Below are 22,362 nucleotides of genomic sequence, written 5' to 3' on the forward strand. Positions count from 1 at the left end.
AGAGAAGTAGGGTCTAGTCTAAGGGTGCATCGCTGGGGCTGCTGCTGTAGACAACAGGGGCTTGATTCAGCAAGGCCCTCCAGAGCTGTGGTCTCCTGAAGGGTAGGTAGAAGGCTGATGCATTTTTCTAATAACCCCACAACACCTTTGCGTGAAGGCTGCTGATGAGAATCCCTGAACATCAGGGAGACTCCAAAGCAGAAATTCAAAAGAATGAAGGCACCTGTTTGAGTTGGGAGGCTGGCAGTGAAAGATGAGGCTGAGCACCCATGCTGTGGTCCATGACAGCTGCAGCCAAAACCAGAGAAAGGCTCAGATGTGTGACCTGAAGCTCCAGAAACACTGCCGCACTCAGTGGTTTGTGGAAACTTCAGCTGAAAATTGAATGCAAAGGATTCACTTCTGTCATATAGTTTGAGATGAATAAATGTTAGTTGCTATCTTTAATGTGATGATTCCTTTTTATTTTCTAGGCTTACTAGTAATAACAGCTACATGTTAAATGAGAATTAATAGTTAAATAGTAATTGTCATTAGCTATCTGGTGATTTATCTTTTCTATGTCCTCTCCTAATTATAATTATGATGTCCTTCACTGTATACATTCAGGTAAGTGCTAATGAATATTTTTATAATAAACAATTGAATAATAATATTTGATTACAAGCCACAGTGTCTCTTAAAACAGTTAGTTAAGAAACTATTTTATTGTTTTTTTTTTAATTGCTGAATAGTTGGCTTACAATGTTGTGTTAATTTCTGCTGTATGGAAAAATGATGCAGTTATACAAATACACATATATTTTTTCATATTCTTTTTCATTAGAGTTTATCACAGGATATTAAATATAGTTCACTGTGCTAAACAGTAGGAACTTATTGTTTATCCATCCTATATATGCTAATTTGCATCTGCTATCCCTAAAAGAAATAATTTTGAACTGACCTGAATTAGGTTGTAACCTTATCAAGGAGCAAATCTAAGCCTTGTGTCTTGTGTTCTCTCCCATCCCAAAGCCCTAATTCTGAGTACATCACACTTCTAGTACTCAAAAAATGCTGTTGGATTTCCTTGATTCTCTGTGCTGAAATTGCCCTGAGGCAAAACAGTTAACCAGCCAGAAGTTGCATGTTTTCATGTTCCATGAAAATATCAATAACTGTAGTTATTAATACTGTGTCCAGCACTTTGTGCTAAGTTGCCGAGGCTCAGTCTTTCAAGAAGTCAAACCACAAAAATAATAATATAATTGATCACTTCTCAAAATGCATTCTAAATGGTTTAGTTCAGTTAGGAAACATATAAGAAGGTAATAGTACTTGGGGCTTCCTTTGTGGTTCAGTGGAAAAGAATCTGTCTGCCAATGCAGGAGACCCAGGCTCAATCCCTGGGTGGGGAAGATCCCACATGCCGTGGAGCAACTAAGCCTGTGCACCATAACTACCGAGCCCATGCTCTAGAACACAGGAGCTGCAACTCCCAAAGCCTGCATGGCCTAGAACGCGTGCTGCTCAACAAGAGAAGCCACTGCAATGAGAAGCCTGTACACTGCAGTGAAGAGCAGACCCCACTCGCCGCAACTAGAGAAAGCCTGCAAAGCAACAAAGACCCAACAGTCAAAAAGAAAGAAAGAAAGAAGATAATAGTACCATCTGACTTCTGGCAAAAATTTCTCAGAAACAGTTTAAGATCAAAATAAGAAATCTCTTTGCTTTTTGGATAGATTGGCTCCCTACTGATACTTACTGGTTTGTCTGACAACCCACTTTATTTTTATTTATTTATTTTTAGTACATGGAGGTACGATTATTATTTGCTGAGTTTGAGGAAACTCAGCCACAGAGAAATTAAACAACTTGCCTGAGATTAGACAACTTGGAGGCTGACTCCAGGGCCCCTGTGTTTAACCCTCTGCTTGGCTACCTCATTGGTGGTCATTGAGGGATATTGTGAGAGATGCCTGGCAATGACCAGCAACTCACTGCCTATGAGGGAAGCAGCAATAGGCACTTTCAGCATGATGAGCCCAATGCTTGCTGGACCTCATCCTCAAAGTATTACAAAGATGTTCTTAAAAGATTTGTGGATTTGTATGTGTCTCTGGATACACAAAGGTGATGGACTGTGGGGACCACAGTGGAACTAGGGCAAAAAGACAGGAGATTCTAGTAATAGTCCAGGCAAGAGATGATGGTTTCTAGAACTAGGGTAGAGACAAGAAGTTGGAAAGAATTTGCTATGGTTGAGAGATAATTAGATGGTCAAATGGTCAGGGCTTGTGAAATAACTGATTCAAATTCAGAATTCTTGATGGATTGAGGGTTAATGAAGCCTTAAGTCCTGTTCTCAAGTCTGGGCTGCTAAGTGAAGGGAGGATGCATTTCCAGTCACCTCCAGCTTCAGAAGCACCTCCCTGCAAGGACTTACACATCAGGAATATCAGAAAGAAAGGAATTCAGATGCTGAGCAGCCAAAAAGAAGACAAATGTCTACTAAAGAGTGACAAGGAAGGGTCTAAGAACGATGGTTCTCTGACCTGAGCAAACAAAGGGTAGTGGTGCCATGTACTGAGAGAGGAAATCCAGGAGGAGAAGCAGGATTAGGAGACAGAGGATGAAGAAAGTTTGCTGTTAGGCATGGTGAGTTTGAGACCGATGGAATATCCCATTTGAATCAAGTCCTACATTCATTTTGGTCAATCTGTGGTAACTAGGAGAAAAGAAAAAGTGCCAACTGCTCCACAAGACTCAGAGAAATCTGGGCTCTGGATATTTCACCAGATTTGTCTCATGCCATTCTCTGCCTTGCTTGATAGACTCCAGCCACATCAGGCTTTCCTTAATTTTCTTAAATATATCACAGCACTGTCTGCCTTAAGATTCTGGCTCAATACACTTCCTCCACCTGGAATGCTTCTTTTATTTCCCTTAGCCTAGTTCATGGTATTCATTCTTCCGACTTCAGGGTAGATGTCATTTCCTCAGGGAAGACTTTTCTAAACTTCAAATAAGATGCTGTCTTAGCACTTTCTACTTATTTCTCCCACACAGTTTAAAATGACGCATTTGTATGCTTTTGAAATTTAAATTCATCATACATACTTCACAAGGACAAAGACCAAATAAGATTTGTCACTACTATAACCCAGATGCCTAGCCAGGCAATTAGATACTTATTAAGGAATGAAGGAACTAGTGGGTGAACTAATGACTAAAAGAATGAATGTCTAGTTTTGGGGAAGGAAGAGTTAGCCCAAAGACACTGATTCAGGACCATCAACACAAAAATGAAAACTCAAGCCAATGGAACATGAAATCATCCAACAAAAAACAAAAGGACAAAAGCAGTATTATTAACTATTAATTAATATGTATTTCTTAATGTGATCCATGACTCATCTTGCATTGAGATTAACCAAAGATTTGGTCAAGGAATTTATATTTTCACCAAGTGCTTCCAAGTGATCCTTCTGTATTCTAAAATCTGAGAAACCTTAACTTTAATATTCAGCAGAGAGATACTCTTGACACAGCTCCAAAAGTTTGTATTGCAGACTAGGTGTTCTCAAGTCCAGAAGAAAGAAGCATAAACGTATATAGTAGCTAAGGGTATGCTGTGTGTACAGGGCATCAGAATAGGATTCAGAAGTCCTGAAGCTGATCCTTGGTCCCATCACGTGCCAGTTTTACAACCTACATAACAGCTAGTAATGAACTTGAGGGAACAGATACTTGAAGAGGTTGGCTATCTCACTGATGTTGTACGAGAATTAAATCTGTGAGAGTTAATTCTTAAAAAAAAAAAAAAAGGAAGCAGCACAAAAGTTGTTTTATGTGTTGAGAAACTGCAAAGAGAATGTTGATCAACTTGGGAATTATCCTATTGATCTTCCTCAGATAGTAAAATACGACCCTGTTAACACTGAGTAAATTCACATCTTCTGTGTGTGTGCCTGCCCATAAGAGTGTGTATGTCTTTAACTGTAATCACTAAAGAACAGAAATAGAAAATGAAAGCCATGAACTTTCCACAAGACATCATTAAGCATCAGAAAAGGCATTAAGGAAAGGGGAAGCTTAACCTACATCTCCGGGAAGTAAGATCATATTCAATCTGTCATTTCTTGTTGCCACTATTACTTGCAACCAACAAGTTTATCACGAGTTTTACAGAAATGATACTTGGATAATCATGTTTCCTGTAATAATGTCATGTAAAATGGAAGAACGGTCTGATAGCTTGAGTGCTGGCTTATGATTTGGGAGGACAGCTGGTAACTGCAGATCTGCTGATAAATCCATGCTGTCAGGTAAATCAACATTTTGCCAGCTCACATCTCCATCTTATAAAGTTGAATAGCAATACTTAATTTCTGAAATCTTAAAGTCAGCAGCAGTGAGTAAGCACATAGAATCTGGAAAAGAAATGCTAACTCTAAATCCTGGTTCTTGTACTTCTTAGTTCCTTTTTTTCTCCTCTCCTTAGGTAAATTTATCTCTGTTTCTTATCTATAAAATGGAGATAATAGCAGTATCCATCTCATAGGATTATCGTGAGGATTATATGACTTAATATAGTGTAAAATATGTAGAAAAGTATCTGGCACATAACAAAGCACTCAGTAAATGTTATCTATTTTCAAGCCACCTATCTTACAGGGTTCTTAAGAAAATTAATGTGTGTGTTTGTGTGTGCCAACACTACAATAAAAAATACCCACATAAACATCAAGTTTAATACTTGGAGATTAGTTCTATCCTTTTTAAAGTAGTAATGATGGTTAAATTGGAGAAGAAGTAAGGGATTAGTTGGGGCAGTGAAGATGGCTGGAGGGAGTAGAGAGAGATATTTATTTTAAGTAACACTGCTCAAAGTATCCTTGGGATTGACTACAGAGTCATATCATAGTTGTTAGAATCTGCTGAATGTTATTCATTTTTATCCTCTAAGGGTTTCTTTTATTTTGGAAGTAGCTGAGACCCAGTGTGAACCAAGTTTGATGAATGAGATAGTTAACAAGATTCCATAAAACAATTTCCTTTTAAAAAGAATAAGAAAATGCATACCGTAGGTTGGAATAAACAATGGTGAAGAAATCTATTAATGCATTTAGTTCCTTCTGGTCTTGTAGTCCATGGAGGCAACCTAAACTATTAATAATACCTTATCATGGAGACCAGTTTTATTTGGGGTCAGGGTAACCCAGCAACCTGAAACTCAGCATCAGGTCACTGCCTGCAAGTTGAGCTCAATCCTTGGATGCCAGGGGAACAATCAAGCTATTTTTTTAACCTGTATTAGAGACTCATTACTGACTAGAGACCCAGGTTCAGATATTTGCATCACTCTCTAGATGACCAATCTAGTATATCAATCCCTCCGGGATTTGCTTTCCTCTGAGTAGTTCCTATTCTGAGATGTTCAGATCCTTTCCTAATCCCTAAACAAGTAACCAAGGCCCAATCAAAAAACTGCCTTCCTGGGGGAAATTCTTGCCCACATCAGGTCCCCAGTCCTCTCTGTTCTTGGCTGCTCTCTACCTCCCCAACTGATGCCCAGAGTTAGACTCTAGGTTCCCTAGTAGTCACTTGTAGTCTGAGGTATGTTTTCCAAGTAGGAGATTTTCCTCTAATGCATTGGGCTTTCGTTCTTCACTTCCTCCTGAGATTTATCCCAGAGCCTGAGTTACCCCAGTGGGTATATCTAGTCAGATCCCAGCACCTCAAACTCTAACCTAATCAATAACAATTGACTAGGCCATACTTTCCTGTGTCTTACACCAGACTCCAGTTTCTTTATTTTATCCCACACTCCACAGAAAAGTCTCACATGATTCACAATTTCTATAGAAGCTCTCTATTTGAACTTGCAAAAACTATATGAACAATGACATTAGCGGGAAAAAAAAAAAAAAAAAACCTATCCATCTGAGATTTTGGCATAATACCTTTCCTTGAATCCCTGGAGTTTGAAATCTATACTGCAGGCTTTGAAGCAATATTATTAGTATAATCTGGAAATCATCTTTCATCATCAGTTAATATTTCCTTGTAAAATGTGTTATATTTTTAGTTTCCCTACAAAGACAAATGTTATAGGAATACAGTTTGGAGCCATTAATAATTATAAATAAACAAAATCTTTGAACCCTAGAAATTCATTGTTCCTGTTAAAAGCTGACCTTTGTGTATCCTTGTGAATTTCTTCTCTACCTCCTGTAAAATGCTTTCATTCCTCAAAAACTCTGATTACTGGCACTCCTTAATTTCTATAGTCTTTTAATATAAGAACTGTCACCCTTCCAGATTTTCTAAACTTTTTAAAAAATATGACACTATCTCATCCCAAACTATTATCACTCGCTTTGTGTTAACAGAGATCAATATTTACTACAGCAGCCAACACAAAACTGGCTGATCTTAAAAGCATAACTTATCCGTATGCTTAAAAATATAAGCTATGTCCCTTCATGAAAAGACTCACCTACACCTGCAATGAGATGTCATGGAAAGAGCATCAGATGCTGAATTCTGTTATATGTACATCAATTTCCATCAATACTCTTACTAGCTGTGTAGCCTCAGACCTGCCTTTGCCTCTTTAAGACTCAGTCACCTCATTTGCAAAGTGGGGCTAATACCATACAACAAAGATTAAATATGTACTTAAAGATTCTGGAGGTGAATAGAATTGGAAGGTGTTATGCATGTGTTGGTTCTCTTCCTATCTCTTAGTTCCATACCACATCAGAATAATAGCTTTGGGTCCACTTGGAACTATCTTCTTGTACACACCAGCATTACCTGTCTCCCCACTCAAGTGATTTATAAACACATGTGTTCTTTTGAGCACCAATCCTCTCTCCTAAAAAAATTACTCCTTTGGGCATTTTGGGCTTTCTGTCTAGCAAGAAGCAGAGATGCTAGCTGTTTCCACTGCCTGTAAGGATCCTTGGCCCCTTCACTCCTTACATAGATCATAGCCTGTCTCAAAAACCAAGACAATCACTTGATATTTTAAGTAATTATCGAGTATTTGGAAGCAAACAATACTAAACCAAAACTGTATTGCTATGCACTGATTTTAAATAGAACATTTTACAAATGGGCTGTCTTTTGTTATTACTAGTACTGTTATACTTGCCTTGAAGAAGAATGTTTACATTTGAAGGACTATATATATTGCTTCTCTATATTTTAATGTGTAGAAATTACCAAAACCTCCTCATAAGTGTAATAACCTGCTGCTCTGGAGAATTATAAATCATTCTTTATTTTAAGCAAATTATTCACACATTTTCTTAGACTGATTCTATCTCTTCCAATTAGAAAAGAGGAGATGAAACAATCCTTCGTGGGCAGGTATAGTATTTGCTACACAGTACTCAGTGGCACTCTTCAATTGTGCTCTGATGCTCACTTGCCTCAGAGAACACCCTAAAAAGGCAGACTTCATAGCTCCTGAGCTGGACTCTCCACAGCAGAGGCCCAGAGATGTTCAAAAGTGTAAGCACCTCTTGATAGATAAACTTGGACCAACAAACCTCCAAAACTTAGTTGAAATATTTATTCTTTAACATTAAACCTGGAATTTAAGTAAATTCAGTAAGTTTTTAAAGATGTATAAGTTAACATCATCATAGAAAGAAAGATGTGATTAACTGAGCCAAAGGTGAGAAAAGTCAAGTTTTCACTCTCCATCACATTCTCCCTTTTGTACTATATTAAAATATATCTGATTTAAAAAGTCTTTTTAATAGAAAGAAAGAAATTTAAAGTTTATCTGAATTCTAAGAATTCTCCACGGAACTAGAGAGGAGTCTAGCATTTATTTGTGGACTAGATAAATATGCCAGATACTGGGGCAGGCTCTGGCATTACAGTAGCAATGGAAAGGGAAATTCACTCATGGACTTTACAATCCTGTCTAGCAGCAGCCTCTTCCAGAACGTACAGGCAGCCTGGAAATGACATTTCAAAACAAAACATTTTTTACTATTTTTCTTGAAAAACTTACTTCAAACTGACTTTAGAATCTAATTCCTTGTAAAGTGTACTCAGACTTTAGAACATCATCCTTCAAACATCTGTTGTACAGTATTTTTTGGGCTCTACAAGCCTTGGTTTATAAGATGAACCATGCATTTGGACTAGAAAAACTGAGAATGAACTATTTAACAATAAAACCTCAGTGCTTTTCATAGTATTTCTATTTTCTTGTGAAAATCCTTTAGTTGGAATCAGCCCTGCCTGTGGCCAAGGTTACCTCCATCTTTCATCACGTCTCTCCACCTTAAAACATGAACAAAACAATCTTTGAGGGGAGTAAGCATATGGCTGCTCTCAAAAACCAAATTAACCATCTATTTAATTCTATATTCACCATCTTACTACCTGTATGACACTGAACAAGTTATGTAAGCTTTCCGCATCTCAGTTTCCTCACCTGTAAAATGAGATAATAATGGAATCAAACTTACAGTGATGCTTTAAGAGACAAAGGAATAAAAAGATAGATAAAACGCTGGGAAAATGCCTGGTATATAATAGTACTCAATTATAAGGTTGCATCTCTAATCATTCTGAACCCCTAGGAAATAAAGGCACAGTTTAGCAAGTAAAGGCCACAGTTTGGATTTGGATTTTACTTGAAAGCTCATGTTTTTTATTCAGTATCCTGCTTCCTTTGATGTAGCCATTCATCCAACACATTCAGTGCCATCTTTGTATAAAGCACTGGTCAAATGAAAGAATGAAAAGACAAGACTTCTGACCCTCAGATTACACCTTAGAAGAGAACATAAGGAATACAGATAAATTGTCATTATAAAGGTGGACACCAGAGCTCCAAGAAATAGGTATAGGGAAATTCAGAGGAGATATTAATTAATTCCAGTCGATGGGTGGTGAAAGGCTAAGGGAAGGGGATCAGATATTCACCATCATGGTGTGTTTCAGACCAGTTACACACATAGAGTCCAGCAGCAAGGGAAGAATATGGCCTCGTGGAGGTTCTGGCTACATGTAGACTAAAATCTCTCTCCTGATTGGCCTGCTGTTCAAAGTTAAGATTCTCATATAAACTGGCATCAAACATCCATGTACACTGGGGTCTTTAAAAAGTCCCTCTTTACCAGGACCCTGAAGACAAAAGTTGAAATAATTGATTCAAATTCATAAGCCAACAATTCCATCAAGGAGAACCACCTCCCACATTGTTTACAGCAAGAGATCTAAGGTCCAATCTTGCCAGGTCAGTAATGGAGAGAAGACAGCACTGCTACCTAATGGTGACTGCATCGTCATGAAGAGAAAAATACGCTGGCATCTGCCCAAAGCCCAGTAAGCAGATGGCCATGGGCACAGAAGCCATCATGACGATTGGCACCTCTTTGGGATGCTCTGAACCGGGAAGGGGCCTGAAAAATGCCCTCCCTTGGCTGCCCTTCCTCATGAGGCATATTGGTGTCACAGGAGGGGGACAACTGCCTGACTGCTGCCAAAGAGAGAAGAGATGGCCTTTAAAATCTAGGCTACTGCAACCTCCTGGGTAGTCAATCTGGTGCCTTTCAAGCCATCAGAGAGCATCTTAAAGATGTATGTATGCTTTCCTGTAGGATAAATGATATCCAACAGATTCCATTCAAAGTTGGCTCATAGGACAATAAGCCAAGTTCCAAGATGGTAGAGTGGTTTGAGTCATCTGGAGTCAGTGTGTCAGGTATGACACACCTGGTGTGTTAGGTATGTGGTACACAATTGTTTTTCCTATGTTAGGATTCCGAAGTGGGTGCTGTGTGAATAACCAAATGAATTCATATTTTCTGAGGATAAGTACCACTGAAAGACTAGGATTTTAGCTATGTAAATAGTCATTATAAGTAACAAACTACCTTGCAAAAGTTTGCTAACTGGGGACCTTTTTATGAGTTGATGAAGATCCACTTTCTTTTTTGAAACATATAGTTTCATTGTATTTATAATATTGCCTAACATTTTGGATACCTTAACCAATTGGCATGAAAACACTCATGTGTTGCACCACAACAAACACACACACCTACACACTTTGCTTATTCTTAATATGCTTTTGAGTAGATCTCTCTGAATCCAGAGTAAGTAAAATATAATGTCAAAATCCTGACCTGTATTTCAGGCTTTGAACTATGAACTGAGTTTCAGTAATAAGAATATCTAGTATTAAAAGTCACTCCAAAATAAGATATTCCAGTATGCATTACATTTACATAAAATTTTAGCTACTGCCGTTTCAAATCAATTTTAAAAATATTTGACAATGCTTCCCTTTAAAAATAACAACCAAAAAACACAGCCTATGTACCCAAGATGCCCTTGACTTATGTTTTTTAAAAAAATTACATAAGATATGCTGTTTTATATGAACAGAATTTTAGAACAGAGAACCATAATAGTTATTTCAATTGTTTTAGGGTCTAAAATAGTTTAATCATGAAGGTATCTGTTTAGTCAATGATCCACCCATGTTAGCCAGAACATGACCAGTTTGAAGTTGTATCTGATCACAGAAAATGAAGCCATAATCAGCTACCAGATAAATAAATTATTATATTATTTTATAATAACAAATAATGTTTGATCATATAAATATATAAATTTGTGAAGTATTATGTAGAGTATTTTGAAGATGACATTTCCATATTCAAAGAAACCATTAACAGTATATGATCAATTAAAACTGAGATTATATCAAACTATCCTAAAGATATAAAGAGATAAGCATGCAAATAAAGTAAATTTTAAGGGACTGAGATAAAGTTTGGTTGAGAAATTAAAAGTCAACAAAACTTTTACTTATATGTAGCTACTTTTCAAAACTATATGATCCAAAATTGTTCCCCTAGGAGGTCAAGGAAAATTATTAGGTAAGGTACTATTTTCATTTCCATAATGGTCAAGAGATTCTACTCCACTCTTTAGGAGGAAGATACTTGTCTCTATCTCCTTACTGACTCCTTCAAAAGAGTGACTTGTGACCATTCCGGCACAGCCTGGGACGTTAATGTCCTCCCTTAGCTTCATCAGTAAGTAGTGAGTGAAGTTGTCATCCATGGTTCAGGATGGGGTTGGCTGTGTACACCTAGTTCTTCCTGCTGGCATGCTCCAAAGTACAGAAGTGATGGGGAAAGGAGTGGTAAATCTAGGAATCTATCTTTCTTAATTCTTTAAGATTAAGTTTATCTTTCTCCCTATCCCTATACAAAACCAAAATGTAGACCCCAGGCTGCTCTTTGATTTCACCCACCCTTCCTTTGATACCTGATGCCATTAAATTGGAAATATGAAGGGCCTTTTTTGACTAATCCTAGCACAGAAATCTCTATCCTCAGAGTATAGTGCTTATTTTAGTATGACCTATTTGAAAGCATGTTGATTTTAAATTGTCAAGCCCAGCTTGTTGGGGGAGCCAAGTAAAATAAGATTCTTCTCAGAATAAACATGCAAATTCCTTGAAACTAAATTCCTTCTCCCAAGAGTAAACACAGAACATGTTCTAAAGAACACAACCCAATGAGCTCATAATATAGCAGTTAAACATAAATACCTCCAGCCAGGATCTTCTCTTCCAGTTCTGCCATTTGCTTCTTATAGGCTTTCAAAGCTGCTTCTTTGAAAGAGGGACGAATCCTCTTTGGCTTTGTGACTTCCACTAGTTGTTCAGGGATGTTTTGGTTTTCGTCTTCTTTCATTTCCATTTCAGCCGGTGCTTCATTTAAGGGTTCCAATCCCCCTTCACTAACCACATCATCTGCCTGCCCATCATAACCCTCATCTTGTGGGGTTTCATAAGGGGTTTCATATGAAGGGTGATCATACTCCGGCATTTGTTCATCTGTTTCAGTAACACTAGTCCTGTTTTCTAGCTTAGCAAGGACTTGTTCCATTACTTCAACATAATCTGTTTCATTATCAGCCACTGGTTCACTATAGTCCTCTTCATCCTCTGCTTTGTAATAATAAGGTTCTGTGTAGACATCAGAGTCAAGGGTTGTACTCGATTCATTTGCAGTTGATTGGGATAATGTCCGAAATCTCCCCATTAAGGAAGAGCCGCTGTCCTCATACCCACTGAGACTCTGTGTGCTTTTGTTCCATACCACTTCCAAGGCTGACTTAGCTCTCTGTAGTGTAGATCCAAATTTTGGGAAGCTGAAAGCCTTATCGGAAAGGTCAATGCTTAATCGACTATGCCAAGATTTGGGTGGGGCATCCTCTGAATCATCACTTTGCAATTCACTTTGACTTCGATACATCATGGACAACTGGTTTTGGTTTTGGTACAGCTCATTAGAATTAGGTTCCTGATAAGAATTATACTGGCCAACCCACTGTCCTTGTGGTTCATTATCCAGCCCAGGGCATGGAGATGAGTTGTCATCTTGGGTTAAATCATAACTCTCAGAGTCATCCTGAAGGTCACTGTGGCCCTTTCCCAAGTCTTCTAGGTCTTTATGGTAAACATCAAGTGGTTGATCAGATAGACTGTTTGTGTCATAGTCAAAAGCTTCCTGGGTAGATGAATCCAAACCTAAATCGGCTCCTTTCTCTTCTTGATTCCATTCTTTCCATGGAGAAAGATCTTCATGTAAAGAGAGCTGAGAATCACTGTAGTGGCTCTGGTCTCCAGAAGCACACACCATGCCATTACTCACTCCACTGTCCACGGTTTCTGTGTATTCAATTTCACTCTGCCCTTGGACACCCAGAGGAGCCCCATTCAAACCCTGATCCTGAGGGTTGTCATACATGGTAGGGGTGCCCTCCTGTTTCCTCTGCCAAAGTTCCCGGTCTGAAGAAGACAGGAGGGAACTTCCATTAGTTCTAGTGAAAAACTGATTTTCTGAAAAATCCTCTGAATAAGATTGACACAATTTGGAAAAATCAGATTCAGAACGGCTAAGTTTAGCAGTGAAAAAATCACTCTGTGAGTGCCAGAGAGGTGTCACATCTGCATAACGGGTTGTGGTTTGTTTGGCCAAGTTATCCGATTCTGGCAAATGTGAAGAAAGTTTATCATATTCTGATTTATTTGCAATTTTGCTGCTACTAGCAGTTTTATTCTTGGCTCTAGCATTGTGTGATTTTGAACTTGACTTGGAAGCACTTCCTTTTGTTGGAAACTCTGACTTGGAAAGTACAGCATAACTGTTTCTATTGAGATCAGATGCCAGCTCTCCATCACTGTCATCAGGAGAGTGCCAACTGTTCTTCTTAAGTCTGGGCTCTGGAGTAGATAGCTTTATGTCCATGCTTTCATATGTCTGGGAGGATGGTATCCCTCTTTCTTTTCTTTCTTTGATGTCATGAGTAAGAATATCTGTTGAGATTCCGATGCCTGTTCCTTTGAGTTTATAGGATTTTTTTAAGACTAAATCCCTTTGCTGAGGGGTTTCAAAGTACACAAGGATGGGTCGAGGCTTTGCATTCGGGCAATCCCTTTGGTGTCCTATCCTCTGAGCAAATTCAATTTTAATAGCATTTGGTGCATCGGAAAAACCCATTTTATCTATTAGAACTTGGTACACCACACTTTCAATATATTCAAATCTTTCTTCGGGCACATTTAAAAATCTCAGGCTTGCTTTGCTTCCCACATGACCTAAGTGTTTAATATAATCATGGATGTCTCTAGTTTCCCTCCGAGACTGGACAAACCCTGTCCGCAGCTGCTCAATTTCGTTTTGCACAACCTCCACGCTGCTGGAGATCTCATCAATGGAATGCTTGAGAGCATTGACATGCCCTCGGAGTTCAGAAAGTTCTGTTTCTATCTGACTTATTCCCTGAAGTTCCTTAAAGATCATTTCCATGACATCCTGCGTTTGGCTAATGCAGACAGAGGAACTGAATCCAGGCTCCAGGGCGTTGGTCTTTGGGTTTCGGGCAGTTCGGTCCAAAGATTTGCTTCTGATTCCCCAGGTTTTCTTCATTGTGCTCAACTCTGAATCCGAGGAGACACACTCTTGACTCTTTTTCCATTTCCTCAGTTTGCGTAAAGCTCCTAGCTTTAAGCTCTGCAGAGTGCGTTCCCCGTCGGAACTCCCCTCTGAGGGCGCCAGGCTGCTGGAGCTCTTCCTGTTGCGTCTAACGGGCATCATGAGTGCTGACTGTGCCTGGTTTTCTGTACTGCTCCTTAGTTCACTGAGTGATTCTGAGTAGGAGCTCTCAATGGAAGATAACTCCTGAAGGAGCTCCTCATGATCACCGTTGGCTACATGAATCTTCTTCTGGAGGCCATTGGCAATAGCTACTCGGTAACTGAATGTGGGGGAGAGAGAAAATTCTTTGTTAGCCTCCTCTTCTTCGGTGGATAAGTTGCGAGTGGATGAACACTTTGCAAGCTTCTTTACTGTGCTTTTCAAGGTGTTAGAAAATTTGGGGGTTTTGGTCTGGCCAGCAACAGGAAGGTCTTGATCTTTTTTTGGCTGACGATTCTCTTTTTTTTTGGTTGTATTTCCCAATTTCTTTGTAAACATTCCTTTGCAAAGCTTATGGATGTAAGGTAAAATCAGGCTCTTGAAAACATTAGCCACCATGGAGAGCAATTAGAGCAAGCTTTTCTGTCCCAGGAAAGTAAATAATGTATCAGGATGGAACTCTGTAAATCCAAGGCCAGCATCACTGTTCAGATGTTCTGTGAATCAGTGAAAATAGCAGGAAGGGCCGCTGTGGCTGCCACAGTGTCACTGTCCTGGGAAAACCAGAAGCCAGGCTCCATTTATGAAAGACATTCATTCTCTCTTGGAGGAGGGGTTTCATGAGTCTCTCTCATTTCCACATAACTTCAGGCAGTACCTAAAAAAAGGAATTACAAAGTCCATATCAGAATTTGATCCTAGATTTAGCCCATGGCTAACAGTTTTTGAACTCTTCAAGATACACAGTGTGTGAAAAATTGCAGAGGGGACACAGAAATTTCAACACACAGTTTTAAAACAACTAGGTAAGGAAAGCAGAACCGATAACTGTGTTTAAATTATCATTTCCTTTTCCTAAATCGCTTATGGGTAGACACAGTTAAAATACTAGTAAAGGTAATAGTAATTATTTAGAAAAGTTTGTATAAGATGACAGGCAAATTTTAATAACTATTATATATTCACTATATGAGCTTATCATTTCCATTTTATATCTTTTCCTAAAATTACATTTACTTATACAAATATTACATTTCAATTTAAATATATTTGCCCCACCTCAAACATTTAAAATTCACTGAATTAATATTATTCATGTACTTAAGATTTTTTCTTATTCAAATAGTCTTACTTTTCTAGGTATTCAATGATTGATAATTTCTTAAATAATGATTAAAGAAATCCAAGTAAGAAAATATTTCATAGGATGATGTAAATACCAAGAGAAAATGCATCCTGTATAGACATCAAATTTGTCAATGGAGTATCATGAATTGAAAAAATAGACAATTATATAATATTTAGGCATATAATAACAACAAAAACACAATAGGAAAACCTTATATTTGAAAATAAGGATAATACATCTAAGTTCTTAGAGAATGTGGCTTGGAAAAGCAAAGCCACACTAACCAACCAGTGCAGACTTGTGGCAGGTGGCAGGAAACCCATCCCTAGGGTTAAGATCATAACTGAAGATAGAGTGCCAAATCACAAAAAGAGATTGTACCACAAATAAAACATGTCTAAAGATACTAAAAAACTGGTTGGATATATAATTCATCCTATGATTTGGTGTTTTATAATGTAAATGACCACATAACTAAGTCATATTTGTGATAGTTAGCTTCTTGAATTATCTGGACAACAATGACAGTTTACATTAATTTTTCTGGTTTACCAGCACTGTGCCTTGTATGTAATAGGTATTCACATATAATTTTGTTGACTTGAACTATTTCATCACTGAAATATATCACAGAGTAATAGTAATGACCAAAAATCTTTGTTGATATCAAGCTATGGATTTGAGTAGATAAATGTTCTAATTCTTTAAAGAATACATCATAAACTGCACATTGTTTTAGGAGCCTGATGGGTCTTTATCAGCTCCCTCCATTTGGAAATCTGCCAATTTCACTTCACTAGGATTCTGCAGGGACTTGGGGAATACATTCTCTGGCCAGGAGCCAAGTTTCATAGGAGACAGGGCACTGCAATGCAAGAAGGAAGCAAAAAGATGGAGAGAGACAGACTCTAAATCCATGTCTTCTGGATTTCATAAACAGTCAGAGTCAAATTTTGCTTGTCTGAAACAATTTGTCAGTCATTCAGAATTACATGCCAGGACCTGTTTTCTAATAATAAAAATGTCAAGAAATTAATTTCTGAATTAAATTCAAAAAACATTTATTGTACCCCTATGCAACTTCTCCTATGGGGACAAAAAAGACATATTGGAAAGTTAAGTAGCAGTAGAGTAGATAAATTATTTAAAAGCCAACTTCAGTAAAATAAATTGTTCTACTAATCACTCTGTCGAAGATCCTGGGTTTCCCAAACCTTGAAACAAATACCTGATTTTTGTTTAGATGAAAGCAGGAATTTTGTCAATGCCTCTAATATTTTCATGAAATTGTGTTCAGGCTTCCTGACCTGTGTTACTAATTCAGAGCCAATGATCTAGACAATAATGGTTGGAACAATTTTGAACAGGAAAATTTAACCTGCAGTGATGCCCTGCTTCAAAATGCAAACATGAGGGTATGTGGACACAGTTGCACAGATGAACTCACTTGTTCTGTATTCTAACCACATGGAACAACTTGTTATTCACTACAAGCTCTACTCTCTTTCACACCTCAATAACTTTTCTGTTCTCTCCACCTAGAATATCATTCATGTCTAGCCCTCCTTGTCTATAAAAATTGTGTTTCAGCTTCAGAATCATTTGTTCAGTGAAGACTTCACTGACCACCCACACTGAGCTTTTCTCTCTCTTTGCCACACTCTCCTGCAAGCCAGTGCATAAGCAATACATATTATTCCCTACTGTACTCTCATTCCTGTTTCCATCCCCTGGACTATGTCCTATTTAATGGGAAGAATATGACTTGTCCAGTTTTAAACATCCTGAACCCAGCATACATAAAAACACTTGATAAATAGTTATTGAAGAATTGGTCCAAAAGGTACAATGTTTCAGTCATGCAAGTTGAAGAAGCCCTGAAGACCTACTGTACATCACAGTGCCTTTAGTTAATAATACTGCTGCTGCTGCTAAGTCGCTTCAGTCGTGTCCGACTCTGTGCGACCCCATGGACTGCAGCCTACCAGGCTTCTCCATCCCTGGGATTCTCCAGGCCAAAACACTGGAGTGGGTTGCCATTTCCTTCTCCAATGCATGAAAGTGGAAAGTGAAAGTGAAGTCACTCAGTTGTGTCCGACTCTTATAGACCCCATGGACTGCAGCTTACAAGGCTCCTCCATCCATGGGATTTTCCAGGCAACAGCACTGGAGTGGGGTGCCATTGCCTTCTCCCAGTTAATAATACTGCATACCCAAAATTTTGCTAAGAAGGTAGATCTTGTGTTCATAACACAATCTTGGTGATGGTTTCACAGAGGCATACTTACCTCCAAACTCACAGAAAGTTAGAAATTAACCCACATTTCAGTCACTTATTAAATATCATCAGCTGGTTGTCCAAATATAAACTCCATCAAACACCTAGTCATTTTCTTGAATGATTAATCTCAATTTAATATCATATCCTAATTATTGACTTCCCCAAGACATATAGCCAGGAATCATTCTAGATTCAATATGATCCATCATATTTCCATACCCTATATATGTTCACTCATCCCACTAGTGATGCCTCAGTGCTGAACTCCACAATTTCTCATCTGGACTACTACAATTGTATCCTATATGGTCTTCCTAACTCTAAGTTGGCTCTTCTCTCAAATCAACCTTTCTTAAAATTAATACATTTAAAAGATGTAAATCCTTCCACTTAAATCACTATCTCAGTAGTTTCATGCCCTGTCACTTCCAGAAGCATGTCTGCCTAAGACACACTGAAATAGTAACAGTTCTGTGATCATTGTATTGTTGCCTCACCAACGTGCTTTTGCCCATGCTGTTCCTTCTGGCTTCATTTCTTTCCTGTCCCCTCTATCTCCACATCTTACTCATGAATGTCTCTAAGGCAACTAAACATCTTAAATCCAGCAGGGATTAGCATCACCTTGTTTGACCTCCTTTAGACTCCAGCACTCCTCCTCTGTGCTCCCCCAATGCCTTGAATGCACATTTGTTATGGTAATTCTTAGAATATAACAGTTATGTGTGTGAAATAGTTATGTGTCTATATCTCAAATGTGATTTGAGGGGGCAGGGGCTATGATCTATTTAACTTTAAATATTCAAATTGCTTGGTATATATTAGACTTACAATATTTGTTGGGCAAATAAATAAATACAAGCACAAATGAATGAATGAACAAGTAACAAGCCCATAAACTCGAAGATGGGTTATAAAGATTCCAAGAAGCCCGAACTAGCTGAACTTGGCCTTAAATGATCCAGATAAAGAAAATCAGTATACGCAGAAGGTAGGCATCACAAACATTCACATCATGTTAAAAATGAAGAAGCACCCACCTCGGAGAGAGATGGGAACTAAAGGAGGATGGATCTGCATGGACAAAATGTAAATAGAATGTGGAAATCTCTGAAACTTAGGTTCAGAAGCTCCATTTGATGAGGGGGCACTAATGGTTTTTGGTTTTCAGCACAGCTTCTGGATGAGGCATATTAGCCATATAAGCATGAGAAAGTCACTTCTATACTGCCTTCACTTGTACATTTTTTTCCTTTTTTTATTCCATATTTTTATTTTCTATTGGAGTATAGTTGTTTTACAATATTGTTTGTTTCTCCAAAATATACGCAGTTCATGCAGTGCAATAACAAACAAACAAAAAACAACAACAACAAATAACCCAACCAAAAAATGGATGAAAAACCTAAACAGACATTTGTCCAAGGAAGACATACAGATGGCCAAGAGGCACATGAAAAGATGCTCAACATCACTGATTTTAAGAAAAATACAAATCAACACTACACTGAGGTTATCCTCACATCAGTTAGAGTAGCCATCATCAAAAAGTCTACAAAAAAATAATTGCTGGAGGGGATGTGGAGAAAAGGGAACCACTTGTACACTGATTAAATTGGAACAAAAATAGTATCTCCTCATGGGATAATTGTAATGAGTTAACACATGTAAAGTTCTTAGAAGAGTATCTAAAACAGTGCAGAGCCCAGTACCTATTAGTTACCATTAGAACTAAGAAGTCTGTTGAAAAGATGAAAGAAGTATTCACAGAAGATTCATCATGTGGTATCTGTTGTGAACATTAAGGTAGATAGAAATGGGAGGCAACCTAGGAACCCTACTCAGTTGGAGGATGACATGAAAAACAAACAAAGAAAAAAATACTAAAAAGAAGCAATTGGAGGGGAAATAGAGAATGCTTTATACCTACATGGTCCAGAGGCAAATATCCAATATAGAAATCTCACCTTCCCAGTTACTGGGTTCTCTTTCTCAACCTCTGTTACAATTTCATTACAAAGCCATAGCTACCTTACCAAGGTTTGTGGTTGTTGTTTTGTTGCTAAGTCACATTTAATGCTTTGTGCAACCCCATGAACTGTAACCCGCTAGGCTCCTCTGTCCATGAGATTTCCCAGGCAAGAACACTGGAGTGGGTTGCCATTTCCTTCTCCAGGGGATCTTCTTGACCCAGAAATCCATCTCACATCTCCTGTATTGCAGACAGATTCTTTATCACTGAGCCACCTGGGAAGCCCCTAACGAGGCTGGTGAGTCTCAAATATCACCTGCAGAACTTCCTTCAAGCAAGTGGGCAGGATACAGCAGGAAGCTAACATTAATGAGCACCTTTGTGTTTTAGAAACTTGTGTGTGTATTAGTTGCTCATTCATGTCCAACTCTTTGAGACCACATGGACTGTAGTTCACCAGGCTATAGTCTGTCTATGGAATTCTCCAGGTAAGAATACTGGCAGTGGGTTGCTATTCTTTTCTCCAGGGGATCTTCCCAACCCAGGGATCAAACCTGGGTCTCCTGCATTGCAAGCAGATTCTTTGCCATCTGAGCTTCCAGGGAAGCCCTCAAGATACTTAAACAATCCCAAATAATCCTCACAGAAACTCTCTGAAGAAAACATTATTATGTCCATTTTATAGATGAGGAAACAAGAGGTTCAAAGAGATTAAGAGACAACCAAAATTACACAGCTAGTGAGCAGCACCATGTTATCCTCTCTCTCAATACCTTCCACCAGAGCTTTATGAAAAACAACTGAAGCAAAAAGATATCTTGGTCCTTAGACCTGGGATCAATGAAGCTATCAGCTGCATACAAAGTGAATGTTACCAGTGGTAATGGACACAAGTCCTAAAATGCACCATATACAAACCCACAGATCTACTCTCTTCTCTAAAGTTCTATTTAAAAAAAATTGTTAGTAGCCCAGATCAGGACAAAATCAATATCAGTAAAAGATATGTGGGAGGAGAAGGGGTTGAGGAGGGGCGGGGAGACCAGTCTATCATCATATGCATCATATGATGCTTAAGTACTTGAATACAGAATCTCATATTTACCGTCCAGTTGTATTACTTTAACTACATACATGTGTGCATGCTAAGTCACTTCGGTCATGTCTGACTCTGTGCAACCCTATACACTGTAGCCTGCCAGATTCCTCTGTCCAAGGCATTCTCCAGGCAAGAATATTAGAGTGGGTTGCCATGCAACCCTCCTGCAGGGAATCTTTCTGACCCAGTGATTGAACTGTCTCCTGAGGCTCCTGTATTGTCAGGCAGGTTTCTTACCACTATCACCACCTGGGAAGCCCTTTAATTAATTAATCTTACAGGTGGTGCTACTGGTAAAGAACCTGCCTGCCAGTGCAGGAGAGATAAGAGATGCAGGTTTGACCCCTCTGTTGGGAAGATACCCTGGAAGAGAAAAAGGCAACTCACTCAAGTATTCTTGCCTGGAGAATCCCATGGACAGAGGATCCTGGTGGGCTACAGTCCATAGAGTTGCACAGAGTCAGTCATGACTGAAGAGGCTTAGTATGCATGCACATTATTTTCAGTAATGATGTTTGGGGGTATGATGTAAAGTTTTTGGCAGGAAATCTTTGAGAGAGATTAAAATGCTAGACTATGTTATGAGACATGTTATGAGACACTTAGTAGTAATATTTAATTATTACTTATTATGTTCCAAGCACTGTGTATATAATTTTTTAAAATTTGCCTCACTTCATTTTAATCCCATAATAATTGGGTGAAATTAGTATTATTATTTTCCAGAAAAGGAAGCTGAGGTTTAGAGTTTTCAAGGAAACTTGACTTAGTACATGCAATTAATAAGCAACACAGTCTTGACTCCAGGCCCCAGATTTGGACTGAGAATGTATCAACTCCAAATTGAATATTATGGTCTGATGGGGATTAAAATATTTGTTGCCAGTGTGTTAACAAGTCCATTTTGTAAAAAAGCTATTTAGTATGACCTCAACAGTAGGTGTCCTTGTGGGCTAAAAGAGCTAGTGAACCTTTGAACAGTCAGCAATTTATTACTAAATCATTACCAAAATTAAGTTAAAGTCTTTTCAGATCAATAAACAATTCTAAGTTCCTTATCAAATGCAATAAAATAGGTGACCTGGGTATCTGAATGCTAACTTGCAAGGGAGAGAAGAGAAAGAGGATGATCTGAGAAAGAGGCCCTACCAGGTTGCCTCCCCAAGTTCTGCCCTGTATTTCAGCATGACTCTTCTCTCTCAGTCCCTGACTCTGAACTGAATCCCCACCTTTGGCCTAGGAACCTCATGGCTTGCCACTTGAGTTTCTGACCTTGTGTTTATTACTACCTGCTTAATCCCTGCTACCAGCCCAATAGGGAAATCTCTTCACTGCTCCTTTGTTGGCATTGATTTTGTGTTAAGCACTCAGGACCCTGTTAGGATGATCATTAATCCCCCACCAGAAGAGAGCAAGAAAACCTCTGTTTCTCATTACAGCACCTCAACAGTAAATATCCTGTACTATCTGACTGCTGGTTTAAAAGACATTTTCCAAGAATAAGTCAAAGAGAAATATATGAACACAGGTCACCAAATATCTGTTCAACAGTAAATTCTTGGTGATTTGAAAAACAGCTGGCTGGAAGATACTTCCTATGAGGTGGGAAGGAAGAAGGGCTGTTGCAGAGACAGAGCAAAACCTAACCACGTGCAGGGGCAGGTCATCTGAGCCAGAAGGCCCAGTGGAAAGTAGCTCTGACCT

The 22,362-nt window shown here is 38.6% G+C and overlaps 1 protein-coding gene across 2 annotated transcripts in view; it reads right to left on the reverse strand.

Moving 5' to 3' along the window:
* Window positions 1-22,362, reverse strand: part of UNC13C (unc-13 homolog C) — a 706,036-nt gene that overhangs the window by 647,993 nt on the left and 35,681 nt on the right. For both annotated transcript variants that reach the window (XM_027553963.1, XM_027553962.1), the window contains exon 4: window positions 11,585-14,835. In XM_027553963.1, the coding sequence (XP_027409764.1) occupies window positions 11,585-14,576 (2,992 nt within the window). In that variant the 5' untranslated portion in view covers window positions 14,577-14,835. The remainder of the gene's footprint in view (window positions 1-11,584; window positions 14,836-22,362) is intronic.

This window comes from Bos indicus x Bos taurus, chromosome 10, assembly GCF_003369695.1.
Source record: "Bos indicus x Bos taurus breed Angus x Brahman F1 hybrid chromosome 10, Bos_hybrid_MaternalHap_v2.0, whole genome shotgun sequence".
NCBI classification, from domain to species: Eukaryota; Metazoa; Chordata; class Mammalia; order Artiodactyla; family Bovidae; genus Bos; species Bos indicus x Bos taurus.